Source organism: Hyposmocoma kahamanoa, unplaced genomic scaffold, assembly GCF_003589595.1.
Source record: "Hyposmocoma kahamanoa isolate Upper Pololo Valley unplaced genomic scaffold, ASM358959v1 134, whole genome shotgun sequence".
Classification (NCBI taxonomy): domain Eukaryota; kingdom Metazoa; phylum Arthropoda; class Insecta; order Lepidoptera; family Cosmopterigidae; genus Hyposmocoma; species Hyposmocoma kahamanoa.
The window spans coordinates 2,468,482-2,487,890 of NW_020653477.1; the positions used below are offsets into that span (position 1 = coordinate 2,468,482).

General features: G+C 34.8%; 2 protein-coding genes across 2 annotated transcripts; one reads left to right on the forward strand and one right to left on the reverse strand.

Annotated features, from left to right (window-relative positions):
* Window positions 1-3,843: 3,843 nt before the first annotated feature.
* LOC113240364 (histone H4 transcription factor-like) lies at window positions 3,844-11,471 on the reverse strand. Its single transcript, XM_026477645.1, has 8 exons — window positions 11,276-11,471; window positions 10,953-11,233; window positions 10,657-10,801; window positions 8,818-9,059; window positions 7,518-7,721; window positions 5,974-6,194; window positions 5,220-5,489; window positions 3,844-4,306 (listed from the first exon to the last, which is right to left on the reverse strand). The coding sequence occupies exons 2-8, from the start codon at window positions 11,190-11,192 to the stop codon at window positions 3,964-3,966; spliced, it is 1,665 nt and encodes a 554-aa protein (XP_026333430.1). The 5' UTR covers window positions 11,193-11,233; window positions 11,276-11,471; the 3' UTR covers window positions 3,844-3,963.
* Window positions 11,472-17,005: 5,534 nt separating this feature from the next.
* Window positions 17,006-19,059, forward strand: LOC113240358 (the record flags this gene model as incomplete). Its single annotated transcript, XM_026477638.1, has 5 exons — window positions 17,006-17,344; window positions 18,167-18,399; window positions 18,662-18,727; window positions 18,827-18,886; window positions 18,982-19,059. Coding segments are annotated over exons 1-5 (550 nt in total), but the record flags the coding sequence as incomplete, so codon positions are not given.
* Window positions 19,060-19,409: the final 350 nt, after the last annotated feature.

The window sequence follows — 19,409 nt, forward strand, 5'->3', positions numbered from 1 at the left end:
AATATTGTTAAGTAAATAGTCACGGATATAACAGTTTGTATTGTGGGTGCTGGATGAAGAGGTCCCGAGTTTGATTTCATGTGGGACCAATTTGGGAAATAAACTTTTCTAAAATGTTTCTGGTCTGGGTGTTCTGGGAAGTGAACTCCGTTGATCTGGTATTTAGGCTGCTAACAGATTGACTGCATGCCGTTGATAACGACTTCACGGATTAACTACATACAATCGATCTAAGGCTGCATGCAGTTAATGCTCGAAGATATTATCAGAGACCTTGACTGCATGAAGTTGATGAGGATTCCCTTCCCAACTTTAACATCACGTAATTGGTGTGATTGTCTGGCACATTGTTATTATTACACTATTAATGTAACAAATGTTACATTTAAATTAAAACTATTTTTTCGGATCAAAATCAAAATTTGAACTATAGTTCAAAATAGGGTGGTTTGCGTTAATAATATTAGTCATATAGCTGGTTGTTGATTTTTACCATCTCAATCAGTGACCATAGCACCCGTAGAGCTCGAAAGTTGGCTTAATAAATATACGCATACATTTCCATGTCAATGCAACAAAACACGTCAATTAAATTAACAACAATGTATGGTCTCATACATCCGTCAGTATAACTCCGCGCACGCGGCTAAAGTAAGCCACGTGCGCACTTTAATTTAAACACGTAATTCACACTTTATTTTACGTGGTACGTTGCCAACTGTCCACCGATACACTACATAAAGGAAAGATTTGCCACCATAACACCTGTATTTTATACCAATATACTTCTATTTTTATTGCAAGTCTTTATCTGCGTACTACCACTATAATCCATGTATGGAGTAAGATGGCACATACATTTTGGTCCTTCGAGCCGGTCCAAGCATTTTGGAAACCTTTTAAAAGCTTTTCGAAACTTCATTGATTTACTACTACAAATTCAAAATATACAATCTTTATCAACATATACAAACACTTTTTTGTTCAGTACTTATATAATAACTTAATATTTAATAATACATTCATAAAAACACGCCTGTATCCTCTCGATTTTTTATTACACGTGTCAGGGAAATGACTTCACCTGAAATTAAATGGAATCCAACTGTGAATAAAACCTATTAGAGTGAGTAAGATGTTGATGATACAATCACCGCCCTAACCAACTCCACCCCGCATGCCTACAAAATTAATCTCACGCTCCCAGCAATCGCTTGAGTCTTTCTGTACACGTCTGTTATTCTAAAACTTTTGAACTTTTTTCAGGACATCCTAAATATGATTGAACTATGCATACCAAGGTTGTCCCGTGTTTTCATCAAAATTCGCTCTAATTCGCGTGAAATTGTTATCAGACTTCGACTGCATGAAGTCGGTGTTGGCTGCATGAAGTTGATTATGATGACTTCTCGCATTAATAATATTTTTATTTATCTCCACAATACAAAACAAAGTAACGTTACAGTCAATCTGTTAGCACCCTTAGACATTAAAGTCATAGGGGTACATAATATTACGTAATACATTTTTTATTTTATTATGATAGCAAGTGACAGGAAGATCAAGTCGTGCGCCTGGTGTTAAGCGACACACCTGTCTATAGAAGTTGCAGTGCCACTCAGAGCTTTAAATCACACAGATCTGAGGGACACTGCCACTGCGTCTGTCACCCTGAGACATAAGTTGACAAGTTTCGGTGGAAAGAGGTAAGGTCGTAATACTTCCCTGGATGAACTCTTTCACAAGGAGTTGCTATTAAAATATGATTTAGTAATAATATAAAAAATAATGTGTACAATAAAATACCAAGTTAGTGTATCTGACTTGGAAATGGCTGCATTCAAGTAAACACTCGCAAATCACACTTTTTACAAAATCAACGAATGATGGATTGAAATATAAATGAATATTCTTTTCTTTAAAAAATCAAGATGCACTCTGTATACTCTGTATATAAAGTAACTTTTAAAATACTAACCGCCTTGCAGGGCCTTATTACTAATATCGTACAAAACATAATAAACATGCCAAAAAAAAATTTTTTGTTTTGTCGTACTGTCCCACACCTTTTAAGGTCTGTTTTTGGTACTAACGTAGTAAGTTCAGATGTGCAAACGACCTCGATGTCCTCCACCCTCGCTTCTGCGTTTTGCACAGAGTTATCACCGTTTACAGCGATCTATTTAAATGTATTTATTTTTGTATGAAAGTAAAATTGAAGAATTATTAAAAGCCATGGAACTAAAGTTGTTGTTTATGATGTGAACATTGTCCTGGGAGGATGTTAGTATTTTACAAATAAACCTGTATCATCGGGTATATAACCAGAAATAGAGACGAAATAAGGACGATCCATTCCTGGCAACTCATTAAGCAAATGGTACTGATATCACTGTTAAATATCAACTCTCGTTTGCGCTGAAATCACAAATTAGAAAGCTGACATAGTACAGCGCCAACAACTGACCTGTGTGTATGTTTCCGTATATTCCAAAAATATTCTACATTTATTGTAATAAAGATAATATCTCTAACAATGGTTCCATTAGATGATGTGGGAAAAACAGCAAAACATCTAATTACAAAACAAACGGAATCACATTTCATCGGTAATTATATATTAAATATGTAATTATAATATGTAATTTTTCAATTTTCGTCTATTATAGCAAAGCTCAAGTTAAACTGGTCGATTTAAAGTGAAACAATTGACGACACCCGTCATTGTTTCGAATTCCGGCTGGCCAATCGGAGCCCAGTTGTCATCGTAATGATTTAGCAGAATATTTTTTAAACAAATTAAATGACATAAAGTTGATTTACCTATAGGCAATAACACTATGTTGTCTTGATGAATAAATATTGACTTCAAAAATAAAATTCTTAAAATAATAATAGTCCATACTACACTTGTTACGCCAGTAATAAAGATACAAGACAATAAAAACTATTATAAGAATAAAACATCATCGAAATCATTAAAATAAATATATAAAACAGTTTGAACTAGAAAGTCAGTCAGACATTCAGTGTCAACAATCAAATACTAAGCAAAAATGCCGTTAAAACCAAAAACGAAAATCTGTAACAAACGCATAGAAAGTTCTGGTAACACTACCTGTAGCTCAGTTGGTAGAGCGGTTACTCTAGGTTGGCATAGAGACGCAAGTTCGAAACGACTCCAAGGAATTTTTCTTTGTGTTAGGTCTTTGTATTAATAATTATAATCAAGTACTTCTATTATTTTCTAATCCCATTCCTGAACTTTAATAAAAAAATTATTAACTTTCATCCCATGTCACTGATATAACGCCCTTTCACTAGGAACGCTTTGCTTCCTTATACATACAGCTTAGGAATGGAGTACAATTTCCAGAAAACTACGAAACGAGAGAAAGAAGGGAATTTCTTGACAAATGCATATTTTTGTCAGTCTCATCATCACTCAACCTAAGAATGTGGCCAATTACTATTTTATTTAAAAAATATTAAGGTTTTAAAAATTTCACAACTCACGCTGAATGTCAGACTGCCTTTCAAATTAGTCAGTTCAAACCCATTACGGGACTAACATTTTTTTGCTTATCATTAAGAGATCTATTAATGATCATGATCATTGACTTACAATTATATGGACGTCGGGTCCGCGCTAAAAAGTGTCCGAACTTAGAGGGCGTTAAAATCGTATACAGAGCGTCATTCACGCTTTAGTCTTCGTTTGTTCGACTGACAGCGAAGCAAGCAAAATTAGACAGTACTGCGATGACATTACAATTTGAATTCAACGTTTTAGCTTTTTCATATTCCTTTACATGTCACTACGTTTAAATAGGTTGACTTGGGACATTTTTTTCGTGGTTTTTTATTAGACCCGTCGTCAATTTATTTGTAAGTCAATGATCATGATCGTTATTTTTTAGTTTTCGTTTTCATTACACTATTTTTGTAAAATTATTGTGCAGATTATGTGTAAACAACATCTTGAACAACTTCAGATTTAATGATATTGCCTAGCTCATCAACCTCGCACATCGTTATTTCCACTCCACTATCAACGGACTTCATCTTTTGCTGTTTTTCAATATTTTCGTCAACTTTTTTATCATCGTTTTCATTATTCTCTTTCAAGGTTATTTCAAAATGTTTAGGAGTGGTCTCCGTTGCTTCAGCTTTTAGTTCTACATTGAATTCGAAGGAATTGCGGATGGATTCCTTCGGGTAGCCATCGACGATTTTCTTGGAAACTTCTAGAAACTCGTAACGCGTTGTTGTCAGTCTGTACATGCCGTCTTCACTTATTTGGTATCTGGAACAAAAATAGTTGATTTCACCACCACATCAGCATATGACGATAAGCTCATTGACTCAACGATTTGCTACATGGACGCTGGATGACGAGGTCCCGGGTTCGTTTTCCCACAAAACCAATTTCGGACGATAACTCTGGGTGTGTTTAGTGTGTGTCTGGTTTGGTTAGTACCTCTGGAGTGAATTTTGTTGCTCCGGTACTGAACAAGGAACTTCCTTGCTTGAGACCAGAAATTGGTACGATTGTCTGACACATTACTATTATTATTTTTATATACAATAATGAATACATTATTATAGACAAGGAAAAGGCTACACATCTATAATATTGTTAAGTTGTTGAAGAACTATGGAGAGATTTATAATGGTTTAAAACATAACCAAAAACCAGACAGTATTATAATATTTTTTAAATGAAACCTACTACATCACACTATTAAACAAGATCTCCTATGAAGAGATGAATAGCATGGCGGTAAAGTACATCCACCTTCAAAGGGTTACCCTGTCAGAAAACCGAAATGACATTTTCCAGAAATGACGTTTGCTCGAATTTCCATAACCTAGAAAGTAATTTTGAGAGGAAAATGTTTTTTCTTTTAAACCTAACTTAACCTAAACTAACCGAACCTAGTTGTGTCTTTGCGATAACCGTCCAACATACCCCGAAAGAACAACGGTTTCGTTATAATTCGGTTTTCGGGGTAATGAAAATTCGAACAAACGTTATTTCGGAAAAAAGAAATTCGAGTTTGTGATAGATTACCCCCTTCAAAGAGGTATATAGGCAGGTTCAAGTCACTGTTTTCCTTCATCATTAAATCAACCTCAGGATTCTACAGCAATCTAATCCCTACTCCCATCTATACTATCAATTTTCTTATTAAACAATATCTTACTAAATAGCTCACCTAAACCGGCTATGTCCGCAAGGCCACTGCGCTCCATGCACTTTAACCAAATGCGTGGTCAATCTACTCCCTCTTGAGAACACCTTTGTTTTTTTCTCCGGACACATGTGACATGCATACTTCTTATTAGATACTTTCTTCGGTTTTGATTCTATTTCAGAATTTTCTTCATCTGACATTTCTTTGTCGCTGTCCATTTCCTTTTTGAGTTTCCTTTTCTTACGAGTGTGAGTCGGTATGTGCATTCGTAAGTCAGATTTTGTTACTGCCCTGGAAGCAAGTTAAAATTTATCAGTTACATAATGGTCACATATAACGTTAAAAGTTATCTGTAATCTGGCAAACTTTGTAACAGCCATATAAGTTTGTTTAAAAGCTGTAAAATTTGCTTATCTATACAGGGTGTATGGCAGATGTTCCAACAAAATTTTTTGGGAGTTTGGGGGGGTCATTACTAGCGAAAATTTTTTTGGTACTATTATAGCTACAAATAAAAAATTGTTACGATTCAAAGACGCGATTCGTGTAATGAATTAAAAAGAATGTAAAAATCATATTTCTGTTACCGTGACACCTAGGATATGGGGTCAGCAGGTAAAAGCTAGCGAATGACCCAAAACTCCCAAAAAATGTTGTCGCTCGATCTGCCAAACACCCTGTATATCGGAGGGTGTGTGAATTTTCGTACAATGATGAATAGTTTTACAATATCAGGCGGGCCGTGTGTTTCAACGAATGTGTCAGGCGCACGTACCTGTAGGGGCAGTGCGGGCAGGCGTGCACCCGGGCGTCGTCGGGCGCGAAGTGGCGGTAGCGGTAGTGCTGCGCCAGCGTGGCCGGCGACGGCGCCGACATGTCGCAGCGCGCGCAGGCGTACGCGCTGATGTGCTGGCGCGCGTGCTCGCGCAGCAGGTACTCCGTGGCGAACGGCGCGCCGCACACCGAGCAGCTGTGGCTCGAGTACGGGTACACGTTCTGCGCCCACAGACGACAGACGCAAGCATTATACTTAGAAAATAAAAATTGTATTGCTAGGGATAACTAGATGCTAAATTGCAATAAGGTCCCCATATAAATAAGTTATCAAAACTCGGCTCTGCAGTGTACCCGATAAAAAAAATACGAAAGCCGTCAGACGTCGAAACGGCTAGATTGGTTTACTTCAGCTAGTTTCACAGTTTAATGACATACGGAATTTTGCTTTGGGGTAATATCTTTATCCTGCAGAAACGTGCGGTTAGGGCAATTTACAATCTGGGCCCCGAAGTGTCTTTGAGAGATTTGAGTGTATTTGAGAGATAAGTTTAAGCAGATTAACATTCTTACACTGACGTCACAGTACATTTATGAAAATGTTATTTGTGTTAAATTATGTTTATGTTAAAAGTATTCATTTTTTCATGAAAAGTAGTGACAGACATAACAGTAACACGAGGAATAAAAATAAACTAGCTGTCCTCGACAGTCGTCTTCATAAAGTCTCAAATTAATTTAACGGGCAATGTAAACGCTTCTATAATAAGATTCAGATTCATATTCAAAATTTGCCATTTACGAGGTTTAAAACTATAGTGAAACAAAAACTTTATACTAAGGCACAACTTCTGCGTACTTGGATGACAAAAAATGGTGGTAGTGACCCATTCACCTCTTGCAGGTATTTTCGATCCAAGATGTTTAAATTAAATATTAAAATTTATATTTACAAAGAGCAACCCCTAGAGTTACTTATTCATTCTTCTCAACGTGACTATACATATGTTAAGATCAGCGGCGCGTGGTCGGATTTAGATTACGGGGTCTGGTTATGCTGCAGAATGCGCCATACCCGGAGCTCATCCGGCCTACAAGAACGAATGGTTTGTTCAATAAATAGAAGAAACGTCAAATTTAACAATGAAACATTTATTTAGCGTCTGTAAAATTTTAAGTAATTTTTGTAGCTCTCAAACATTATTCTTTCGTTGTGGAAGGCACTAAACAGTCTCCCTATATATCGTAGGTGCTTTGTAGAAAGGGCGTAACGACATTTCGAAAACATTTTCAGGGGAGCGTGTTTTAGCAGTTCACGACTGTTTAAAAATTTTTACGCCCTGCTGTAAACTTCAATTGTAGTTTTAATTAAGTATAAGTTTTCAAAAAACATTCGTGAAAACCTAAAACATGCTCGCGATATTAAAATACAGTCATTAATTGTTGTGGGTAGATCTAAGTAATAAAAAGAATAAACCAGTTGTTGTCGCACACTCGCCGTGTTTCATTGAAATATTACATTAATAAACTTCAAAAGGAACGTACCTGTCTCTGCAAGTGCTCGGTAAGTTTACGATTGCACGAGAAGTGCAAACCGCAGTGGTAGCACGCAATGAGCCGTTCACGCGTGTGTGACCGAACGTGCATGGCCAACAAACTGCGTCGCGGGAACGTCGCACCACAACCCGCCCATGAGCAAAGACTGTTCTCTGAATAATTCGTGTGTTGGCGGACATGGTCGAAGAACATCTGCAATATACTGATTATTACAACCAATGCAAGTATCTTACATCAAATGATCATAGGATGATAGGAATGATTAAATAAAAACAAACAAAACAGATCAACATTTGATTAAGAATGTTCTCCAGTTTCTAGGAAGACAATCTACCTTATTTCTAAGAAACTACTTAAGCATATTGCAGTTTAATAAAATCGATCAGGACCTACGAGGTAGAATAATGGTCAAATGCCACCAAAACTGGAACAGCACAACACTCATATGCTGCCCCCTGGTACACTCCTTTAACTCGGAAATGACAACTATCTGGGAATGACAATGGTCTTTGAAGAAGCAAATTTACAGAATTACTAAGCACTCATTGTAACCCATTGTTTCACATACTGATGCTGGAGAACAAGAGAGCAGAGGTGTGTTGCCTAATTATAGGTATATAGTCTCTAAAAATCTGGAATTGACGTAGATCAATATAATAGTGTAACCAATTGATTGTAGTTTTTCAAGAAGTTGTATAATAAAGCATCAACAAGCAAATTAAGTGCAAAGAAACATGGTACCGTATGTAAGCTGATGTATGACACACATGCTTCACGTTGTCAACACGCATCAGTGCTTTCATACAAGCTCGTCAGTTAAGTGAACTCATGCCTTGGCCCTTCTTTAGAATATCTCTCAATTTGGTCATGCTAATGGCATAAATTAATGTGTGTAATAACATGAAAATGTAAGGTCGCCCTCCGGACTGTGGCGTGGCAGCCGCGCGTCTGCAGCGCTTTAGTAAATTTTTAGATCAATTAATTGTGACTGCGAAAATGCGTGCGTGTCGCTGCAACTGCACTTCCACAATATTGTACGAAAATTAGTAGCGGCTGCAGCGCCACAGTGGTGCCACTGCAGCACTTCTGTAAGCGTCTAATTTAAAGGCACCTGAATGTAAAACAATGTTTAACTGAATAAACATATATTTTATGTAATTTTTACAAGAATAAATCCATTAAAATGGTTACCATACTTGAAATGAGCCTTTTTAGTTAAAGGCTTCTTTGGTGCTCTATAACAACTAACTTTGCTATACAAAACTATATCCTTCATCATATCACTCACCTGAATAGAATTATATTTCTCCGTACACCCTGTCCACATACAAACATGATCACAGTATAGCAATGGCAGCTGATTTCTCTTACTGCTATCCTTCTTACACCGTGCAAGTTTCAAAGTGGCCCTGCCATTGAATCCAATTGCAAGAAGTCGAGAGTGGTATGCGTGGTAATTAATATGGCGAACCATCTCTTGGAAATCCATTGTTTTGTGACCACATATATCCCAAAGACAGACATATTCCACTGAAAAATATAATTTCTTTGTTACTTTACACAGAGTGTAGCAAAGTTACTTATGAGTTTATGTTTTGGTGTTTTACAGGATAGGTTTATCTTGACTAAATGATAACTTAAAAAATTAATCGTCGTGCACAACAACAACAGTTTCTTTTTTACAAATTAATGACGTTTTTATGTCATAGTTAACAGTTGCTTTTTTTATACTGATGAAGGCAGTATTTAATGTAAAGTATATTTTTTTAAATACAGCGAGTCTATTCTGCTACATTCGAAGTTGACATACAATTATTTTCTTAATATTTCTCGACACTCTTCAGATTTACAAATGCATTTAAGTACAAATGTTCAGTCCTATTAATTGTTATATTTCACATTCAATGCACAGATAATGAAACTGATAAAATAAAATAATAAAACTATCTTTTAATTAAATATAAATAAAGTGTGATTTATTTTTAAATAAGTACAAAATAATGTATTTTAAGTTAAAATTTTCGAAATTTCTAGTTCTAATTAAAAAAAGTTATTATTGCACCAAATAAATACAACAGAAATATTAAGTTAACAGAAAAATGAGCAAAGGTGGAGCTATCCCTAAAAGAGATCTCTTCCAGGCAACACAGGGCAATGAGAGCTAAGGTTATAAGCAGGCAATAGTGTGCAAGAGAGAATGAAAAAGAAATATAATAAACTACATAAATAAAAAATACCAAGTATCATAATGAATCATAATAAATAGCATCAATAATGTAATAATAATGTATGTAAAAACTGTGTATTATTCTACCGTCCACTAACTAAAATGTGACTAAGCGACAAATGGTCAAATATCTGTTTTAAATAGAAAAAGAAAGAGCACAAGGTTCTCTTTTACAGTTAAGATTAGTTAACATGTCTGACTTGTAGGAACTTACCCTAACGATGCAAAGCTGAAATGTCATTAAACAATTTTAATATTCTAAAACTAGATTATGATATCGGCCCCTCCTACGTAAAGTATCGTAGGTCGAAATTGCCAAGTTTACAGGGGAGCGTTTTAAAGTTCTGAATTCACTGAAAGAGTGATCACCATAGATCATCTAACCGATATCTAGAATTTTATAATACTCTATGTGAGTAATGAGATTGGCCGAATAAAACTGAGAAATGCTAAAGTCACGTGTTATGTTCGTTTCAGTGAATTCAGAACTTTAAAACGCTTCCCTGTAAATTTGGCAATTTCGACATACGATACTTTACGTCGGAGGGGTCGATATGTCAAAAAATTATTTGGTCACTTAGCCATATTTTTGGTTAGCGGATAGTAGTATGGTCGTTTGTTACTCATTAGATTACTACATTTTCAAAGGTTTTTGATATCTCTTATATGTATGGAATAATCACGTGGACACGCTTAACAATTACATTTACCTATACAGGGCTTTAGTATAATAATATTTACTCCTTAACAATATACCAACCAAATTAACAAACAGACATAGTATCTATACTTCAAAGATGATTGAATGCATCCATTCTACACCAAGTGCAAAAACCAACTGATAAAAATCCAACAACAGCAAGATTGCAAAGAGATGTTCAGAACATAGCTAGACTGTACCTTTCTCTTTGTCTTCAATTACATGTACTTCTGACATATGATCTCTTACATGTTTTTGCATAAGATCGTAGTTATTGAACACCCATTTGCATGACTGCCATTCACACTCCATGCGTAGATTATCCAGTCTAAGTCTCCGCAGTGACTGAGAAAAGCATATAAAATACATTTAATATGTGACAGAATAATCGAGATTATATCATCTTACAATTTTGCAATTACACTGAATCTTGTACAGTAAATGTTCGGTATAGACAATTGCCTCAAACATAGCGCCTCAACAAGAAACCACTTACCACGGGTTTGGGTTCAACGTCAGGTTCATCAACGCCTGGAGGCACAGATGCTTCATCTTCAGCCGCTGACAATAAAAACTTCTTGCGATCGGCGTTTGTTTGGATTATAAACTGAATATCGTTTTTATTCTGCAATGACAGCTTCTTAGGTTCCTGGCTGTTTTGTTTTTGCAACCAATCCATACATCGTAAAAGACTACCCTTGGCAATGGTCTTTTCCACATGTTCTTTTACCTCCATTTGTAGTGCATAAAAAAGCGTAAAGTCACCGAGATTTTATTCGAAAAACCCAGTTATTATAGGCGATTAGTATTTAGTCTACATGCTATATTTATAACTGTCACCACAAATTATTAATATTGTATTGTCACGAGCTCCCAAGTACGTCACAAGTAGAACTTCTTCGTTTTGCTCAATGGCGGTTCCTTCTTTTTAAGATTTCGCCAGTGTCGAGTTTTCCGCTTAGCATAATGTAAGGGCTACTGCAGCTGTGTTACTACGGTACAACGAGTATTGTGGGAGGACAATGTGAGAAATGCAAGTTTTAATACATAGAAAGAAGTAGAACATACACTCGACCCTCGACCACACTCGACTTACTGGTTTTGGTTTGTGTCAAATCAAGTGTCATCAGTGAGATTTTTTTTTTAAATTAATTTATTTCTGGCCATGGAAACAAAGTCCTTCAGCCGAAAACATAAAAATAAGTTTTTCTGTAAATATGGCCGCCACAAAGAGGATAGGCAATTTGAGGCGGCGCGGCGTGCTTGGATTGACTCGGGATTCCTTAGAACGGGCCGATACGGGTATTTTAGTTCGAGATTCGTATAATTTCGCGTTTTAATCTTCGATTAAGGCACAATAGCACTATCCTATTCCACTTTAAACTAGATTTCACAAAATAATTGACAGTCAAAATAAAAACGACACTTTTCCCTCCAAAAGGTCCAGAGCGAATCCTCATCAGTGAGGGATCAACAGTGTTGCCAGGTTTTGCAAAGTTAATTCGCCAATTTATGTATGTTACTTAACTGATGTTCGCTTAATGCATAAAATCCCTGAAAATCAAGGAAAACAATTCTACAATTCTGTTTGCTGGCGGAGATTGGGGAATGTGAACTCTCTTATTTCCTCAAACCCCAAATGAGTTATTTTACAACTGCATTCTCCACAAAATCCCCACTCAAATTTGTAATTCTCCAGACATTTTATTAAGTAGCCTAAAATCGCCTTTTCCTATTTCAAACATAGCCAGAGAATAAAGAATAAAGAGAACGGGCACTCTTCGCCCCTCCCTAGTTTTAGATACCGCACCACGCCCCGCATATTGCCGGTCACATGGACTGAACGACAACAAGGCTTCCGGCGAGCCGTTTTCGCGCGAAGGCGACTTTGATATTTGAATATAGTTTTCATTTGTTCATTACGAAATTTGTATGTTAATATAAAACATCATTTTACGCATTGACTTGCAAATAAATAGACGACGGGTCTAATACAAAAACCACGAAAAAAATGTCCCAAGTCAACCTATTTAAACGTAGTGACATGTAAAGGAATATGAAAAAGTTAAAACGTTGAATTTAAATTGTAATGTCATCGCAATACTGTCTAATTTTGCTTGCTTCCCTGTCAGTTGAACAAACGAAGACTAAAGCGTGAATGACGCTCTGTATACGATTTGAACGCCCTATAAGTTCGGACACTTTTTAGCGCGGACCCGACGTCCATATAATATTAAGTCAATGATTTTACATTACTATTTATAAAGGTCGTGAATTGTGCTGTGTACGGCTGTTTATCATCATTTCCGAAAGATGAAACGAAGTAATTTAAAAAAAACTTATGTCTGAGCCGCATTCAGTTATTGTTTTCTTCATTTATTTACTGCAGAGAAATATGTGTATGTAAAAAAAATACAAATTTATTATATCAATATAATGAAACGACATGACTTCGCGAATTTTCTATTCGTATTGCCGAATATTATTAACTAAACTTGGACAAGCAATTTCAAATACCTTGGTTACCTTCATTGACTTACAATACTAAAGTCAATGGTTACCTTCCTTACAAGTACATGTCCGAAATATAACATTTCAAGTGCTTTTAATATATTTTTGAAATAAATCTTCAATATTACTCTAGTTGGTGAATTAATGAAAAATATAATAATATATCAATACAAATACCTAATAGACATAAATAATTATTAGGATTCTATTAATAGAATCATAGATAACAGATTCGCGTTAGAATTTTCGCTATGTTGCCGCTCTGACCACGTAACGTAATAGTGCGAGAAAGTGATGGGTAACCCTGCCACGTTACGCACACATTTGCGCGTGTGCAGATAGCGCCTTGCGGTATGTAGTAGTATGTAGTAGGTAAATAATTTTCAACCGTTGTATGAAGTGTCCGGGGTGTGACATAGCCTAAATATCGCCGAGTCGCCGATCACTCTGGCAACACTGGTGACTCAGTCAGTCAAGTCATCATTTCAGTTATGTTAGGTTGATACATACATACGTAACATATACATACTTCGCTAGAAATGACAAATTATTTTACATGACTATTTATAATTTTATGAAAACTGGCAACCCTACAAATGTTATCTATAGACCATATACAAGAAGAGTAAAAGTTTCCCCGTTTTAAAACATATCAGCATCATGTCAGTCAAAACACTGTACGTGGCTAAAACGCTCACCGCGAAAAGCCAAGTGAAATAAGAAATACGCCATCTACTCTCGATTTCCGCCCGAAACAATTACTATATTCGACAAAATTAAAAGACAAGTATCAAGTATGAAGCTTCATTCGCATCACGCATCTTTTCATTTGGTCAAGTATTGCTTATTTGGCAGTAATTGTTTCGGACGGATGTCGTTCGGAGATCGAGAGTAGAACCCCTGGATTGAGTATGATTTAAAGCACTAGAAATCATAGCAATGATTTTGTTAATTTAAATGTAATGAGTCATGTTCAAAATACCTGATAAAAAGGTACCTACTTAATTTTGCTTTCAAGGCCCATAAAACGTAGAAAAATTACATAAAATAATTTTGATTGAACGCTTAACCTAATAAAATTATGTAGGCTGTAAAGGCTTTTGCTCTGTTAAATTTATTTTAACGGTATTTAATCGGGTTATATTCCAAATTAGGGATGTCAGGCTGTGCCGGTAAATTTTCCGAAATTTCTGGTTAAAATTTTTTATTGGAATGGTTTTATTTTTTGGTTTTAAACTTGAAAAAATATAGAAGACTCAAGATATTGTCATCTGTTCTGTCTTAAAATTTCTCGTTATTTTTCCAGATTTCCTTTTAAATCGGAGGTTACGAAAAAATGGTTATCAAGCACCGGTCGTGTAAATTGGCAACCAAACAACTGCTCGCGAATATGTTCGAAGCACTTTAAAGCACTACACTTATCTGGAACCACAATCAGTCCCGACATTGCATATAAAGGTAAATATTGATAAACATTTTAAATAAATGTAAATGAAAGATTGACAATTTGACACTATGGTAAAATCCTTGATCATGATGAGACTCTGTCTTTCTATCCATCTCTCTTTCACAACTCTATAATTTATGGCACTCTGAATAAGCATTATCAATATCAGCTATCTCATATAATTTAATACACAAGACCCCGGCTTGGCGTGCGTGGCCACACACGATACAGAGAATGTCCTATAGACGGTTACACTTATATATAGAGGTTCTGCTATAGAATAAATATACCCTTTCACTTCTAATGCTCTTAAAGTGCGTATTTATGCTGGGTGTAGGCTGCATAAAACAGGATTTTATGCTCTAGTGCATAAAATAAAATCGTTGTTTAAAACCGAGGCAATGACGCCTGCGCCAACAGCCACACACACTAGAACTGTATAAAATAAAGTTTTACTTTTATTTTTTTAATCCGTATTAAAAATCCCGTAATTATTATTGGAGGCATCTCAAGTTCATAATAAAATACAAAGTAATACACTGAATATGTCAGGAATTTAAATTAAATTACATATATTAAATATGTCTAATTGTTGTAATTTTACCTTAAATTTTAATTAAGTAATCGTTTATTTGTAATATTGCTGTTTAATTTCCTCGCAACCGAAGTGAAAAGCGAGTGTATAACTCGTTCATAAAACCCATTTTACCCTCGACTTAAGTATACCTCGCCTGCGACTCGTGTGGAGTGTGGATATACTCGTCTCGGGTAAAATGACGCGTTTTAGTGATCTTCTATTTTTGGGTAAACTTTGAGATAATTTATTTTGTCATGTTAATAAGCAGTGTGTAATTTTTATTGTGATATAGGTGCTAAGGTACATAGCGTTTGCATTATATTTTCTTCAGTCAATTGATAGTTCTGTTAATTTTACGGGACATCGGAAGTGGGTATTGTGTTGATTTCAACTCTAATACCCTTATTTTTTTCCATCCTCTAAGCTAATACCCCTAGCCCTAGCCGTTCTTGTGTAAATGGTAGTATAAATAGAATATCGTTGATTAGAAGGGTATTCTGTCAATAATTACCGCCCGATTAAATTACAACATTCGCTAAAACTGGCTGGACGTCTTCCATCTCAGTTACACAAGGAAAAGAAAGTTATATACAATTATTTTTTTTCATCCTTTACGACAAAATGCTTGTAAAGAGACAAACTTTGCCATGTTGTGTCCCTTATCGCCTGTCACGTTTTTTCAAGGTCAGCATTTCATGTGCTAAACAAAGTTTGACGTTTGGTACGCTTTTGAAAAAGGTTGCGACGAAATTTATAATTATTTTCATATAATAATTCGAAACACAAGAACTACTTTGTGTTTATTGTAGAGCATTGACTTTATTTAGCTATTGCTGCAAAATGGTACGGTGCAGTGTTCTTGGTTGCAAAAGCGATAGTGAGAAGAAAATTACCGGATTGTCCTTTCATTTGTAAGTAGGGGGAAGTTTCAACTATTATGGTTTATAAACGTCCAAATACTTATGATGTTGTTTCAATATAAAATGAATGCTGAATTACCTATACGTGAATTAAGTTTATTTTTACACATGTTAGACTATATAGTTATCTACTTCACATAACCTCAAATCTCAGTGTTGCCGACGTTTGAAAAGAATACGCCAATAAAATAAATAGCAATGAATAGGTTCTTGAATAATTTCGGAGGAATGTTTTTTAACATAAGGCCCGTATAGCGCTACCGGCTCGTATGCTTGAAAAGTTGTTCCACTTTTCACCGGGCGTAATGTTACCATCTTTATAATTATAGTGTAAAATATTGTTTTTATAGTAGGTATTATAATTATTATAGTTTTGTAAAATTTTCAGATTTCCCGAAAATTCAGAATTACGGGAATTATGGATAAAAGCAACTAAAAAAAATAGCTGGGTTCCAAAGAAAACCTCTAAGATATGCAGCCAACACTTTCATAACACTTCTTTTGTGAAAATAGGAAATAAAACATATTTACACCCTGGAACTGTTCCTGTTGAGGTAAGAAAGAAGTGTGACTATTTATATTGTAAAATTATTAATATCTTTTCAAAATCAACAACTACGTTGTTAATACGACCTTATTATAATTAAAGGTTTTAGAATCAGTAAATACTGTTGCGTCTACAACCACGATATCAATGGAGACTGAAGAAAATGTACCGGCAATTGTTCTATATGCTTCAGATGCAGATACATTACAGGCCCTCGAAACTGCGATACATCGATTTTTTTATATGAAATTAGACCATTTTTACTGCCACCCACACAAAAAAATGACATGTACCGCCATATGCAATATATTTTTTTTTAATTGGCAGATTTAGAATATAAGTACTTATTATCCATTTGCGTTTTCCGTGATCTTGGTGTAATTATACCACATTAACATATTGTATACTGGATATAATGTCTATTTTATATGTGTTACAAAAGGATTTTAGGTCTATTTAAAATAATTGTAATTGGCTTAATGAGACGAAATGAAACTGCTTATTATGGCAATACCTATAACCTATGAAGTCCCGAATGGCGGCTATTTTTCTTGTCTGTTTTCCGTATCAGCTGCTCTGCGCCTGCGGTGTTTTGTGTTTATTCTGCATATTTGTCCTGTGATTACATCGAGTTGAGCTTCGGTTCCTCTGTATTTGCAGTCGACCCTGTGCTTTTTTGTATTTTCCCTTCCTATATTCACTTATTTTACTGAAAATCTCTTTCGGGAAAGTGACTCTTTTTTTTGTGATATATTCGTGGTTTTTCGTATGAAATGGGTTGTACAAGTCATCGAAACTGTGTAATTTGTGGCAAACAAGAGAGTAACCCGAACGAATTCTACGACGATTCTAAGTTTTTTGCCAAATTTCCACTGGGTGAAATCCGGTAAGTAAACATTATAGTAACCTATGTCATGTTAGCATAACGAAACATTTGGTACTATACTTTGTGTCATTTAGCATGTCAGTAGCGATCGTTGGCCCGACTTTCATCTCGAAGTCACATTTCGACAGCCACTGAATACCCTATAGAACATAAATTAAAGCCTTTATGGCTTAAAATTTAAGAAAAATGTGAAATTGAGGCATATCATCATTGACTTATGCATATCATTGTAAATTTGTAAGTTGTTATGTCACATTTTTAGCATTATGTTTTTATACTTTTTTAAAAATTTATTAAAATTTTAATTTATTATTATTTAGTGACTCGAATTATGTGTCCGAGAGTGTATATATAAAAATCAATTAATATTTACAATAAAGACTGCTCCATTACTCTTATGTTCAAGTAATTTTCAGTTGAAGGTAAATATGGTGCACATTGTTAAGTTTTCAGTAGAAGCTGCATATGGTGCATTTTGTTAAGTTTCCATTAGAAGTATGGTGTTTTTGGGCCCTTAAATTTTTGAAAGCAAAATTAGCCTGTACTGCAATGATGTTAAGATTTAAATTAAATGTTTTTTTTTTATATTTCATTACATGTCACCACATTTGTATAGGTTAACTTTGGACATTTTACAAGGTAGAATCTTAAAATTAAAGATTATTTATCCTTTTCTAGTGAGTTGGGTTAATATATAAAGAACAACAATTAAATTGATGACCAGTTTGCGTATGCATCCTCTGATATTGATCTTTCATGTAAAATCTTTTTAACTAAAAAACTATGAAAATTTGTTTGATAAATAAGTATCTATACTTTCAGCTGCAAGGAGTGGGTTAGAGCTGTTGGCATTGAAGATTTGGCACATATGCCTATTGAAAAACTTAATGAACGACGCCATATCTGCGGAGATCACTTCGAAAAAAGTCATTTTAGTAAGGAAATGAATCGTTTGAAGAATATTGCTGTACCTAAACTGCAATTATCCTCACCTCCACTGACTGATAAACAACTTCAACATTTTCCTCTGCATACTGCTGCAAAGAACAAAACAGGTTTGTCTTATGATACCGAAAATACATTGGATGAAAATGAATTGCAAAACTGCTTCCAAACCAGCGAAAACCAGTCCGCTCTACGATGCCGTACAGAATCCTACAGCGGGCTTGTTTTCAACTTAACAATGATTCTAGTATATAATAACGCGAAATTGAAAACATAATATTATTTTCTTTTAAAGACTTTGACTTGAACTGATGTCTCAAATAATTAATTTATGTGTACTTTGTGTGTCAATTCAATTTTAATTGATTTTAGTGCCTATACCTGATGCACCAATGGCTTCCACAAGTAAAGAACATCATGTTGCTGACCCTGTCCTGAGTAAGTTTTTTGTAGACTTAATCTATAAATTTTGAAATTATTTCTAATTATATGATTACTTTTTATATTTCTCCTAACAATCATAAAATTTAATTTCAGTACCTGACACGTCAATGCCTTCCGTAAGTAAAGCACCCTTGATTGCTGATCCTAAATTGGGTAAGTTTTTTATAGACACTATAATCTAAGTTCTTTTTACAGCAAGAAATGATTTTATGTTTATTTTTAATGTCAATCATGATTTTTAATTTCAGTGTGTTCAGTCAGGTACAAACCTGACGCTTCATTACCTTCCACAAGTAAGGAACACCTTGTTGCTGATGTTGTCTTAAGTAAGTTTTTTCTAGACACTATAGTTTTTTTTTATAAATATTTACTTTACATGAATATTTCTTGTGTATTTTTAAAATTTAATTGAAAATTGTAATATTATTTGTGTATACAACAATTTAAACGTGTGCTGTAAGAATATATTGTTTTCTACAATTTGTAGCAAATTAATAAAACTATTTTAAGAAAATATTTATGACTACTTTTATTTCTTTTCTAATTATTAATAAGAACCTCCACAACCTATTATCAAAATTTTTTACTGTTGTCGATATATTATGGACGTCACTAGTATCGATAACGGAACGACATCACTAATATTGACTGACAGTTGTTATTTTTATGTTGCTTA

Excerpts from the sequence above, each read along its gene's own strand:
- LOC113240364 (XM_026477645.1), bottom strand. The coding sequence starts at position 11,192 with ATGGAGGTAAAAGAACATGTGGAAAAGACCATTGCCAAGGGTAGTCTT. Across the intron at positions 7,722-8,817 it reads AGAAATATAATTCTATTCAG|ATGTTCTTCGACCATGTCCG; the intron begins GTGAGTGATATG and ends AGTATATTGCAG. Across the intron at positions 5,490-5,973 it reads TGCCCGCACTGCCCCTACAG|GGCAGTAACAAAATCTGACT; the intron begins GTACGTGCGCCT and ends ACTTGCTTCCAG.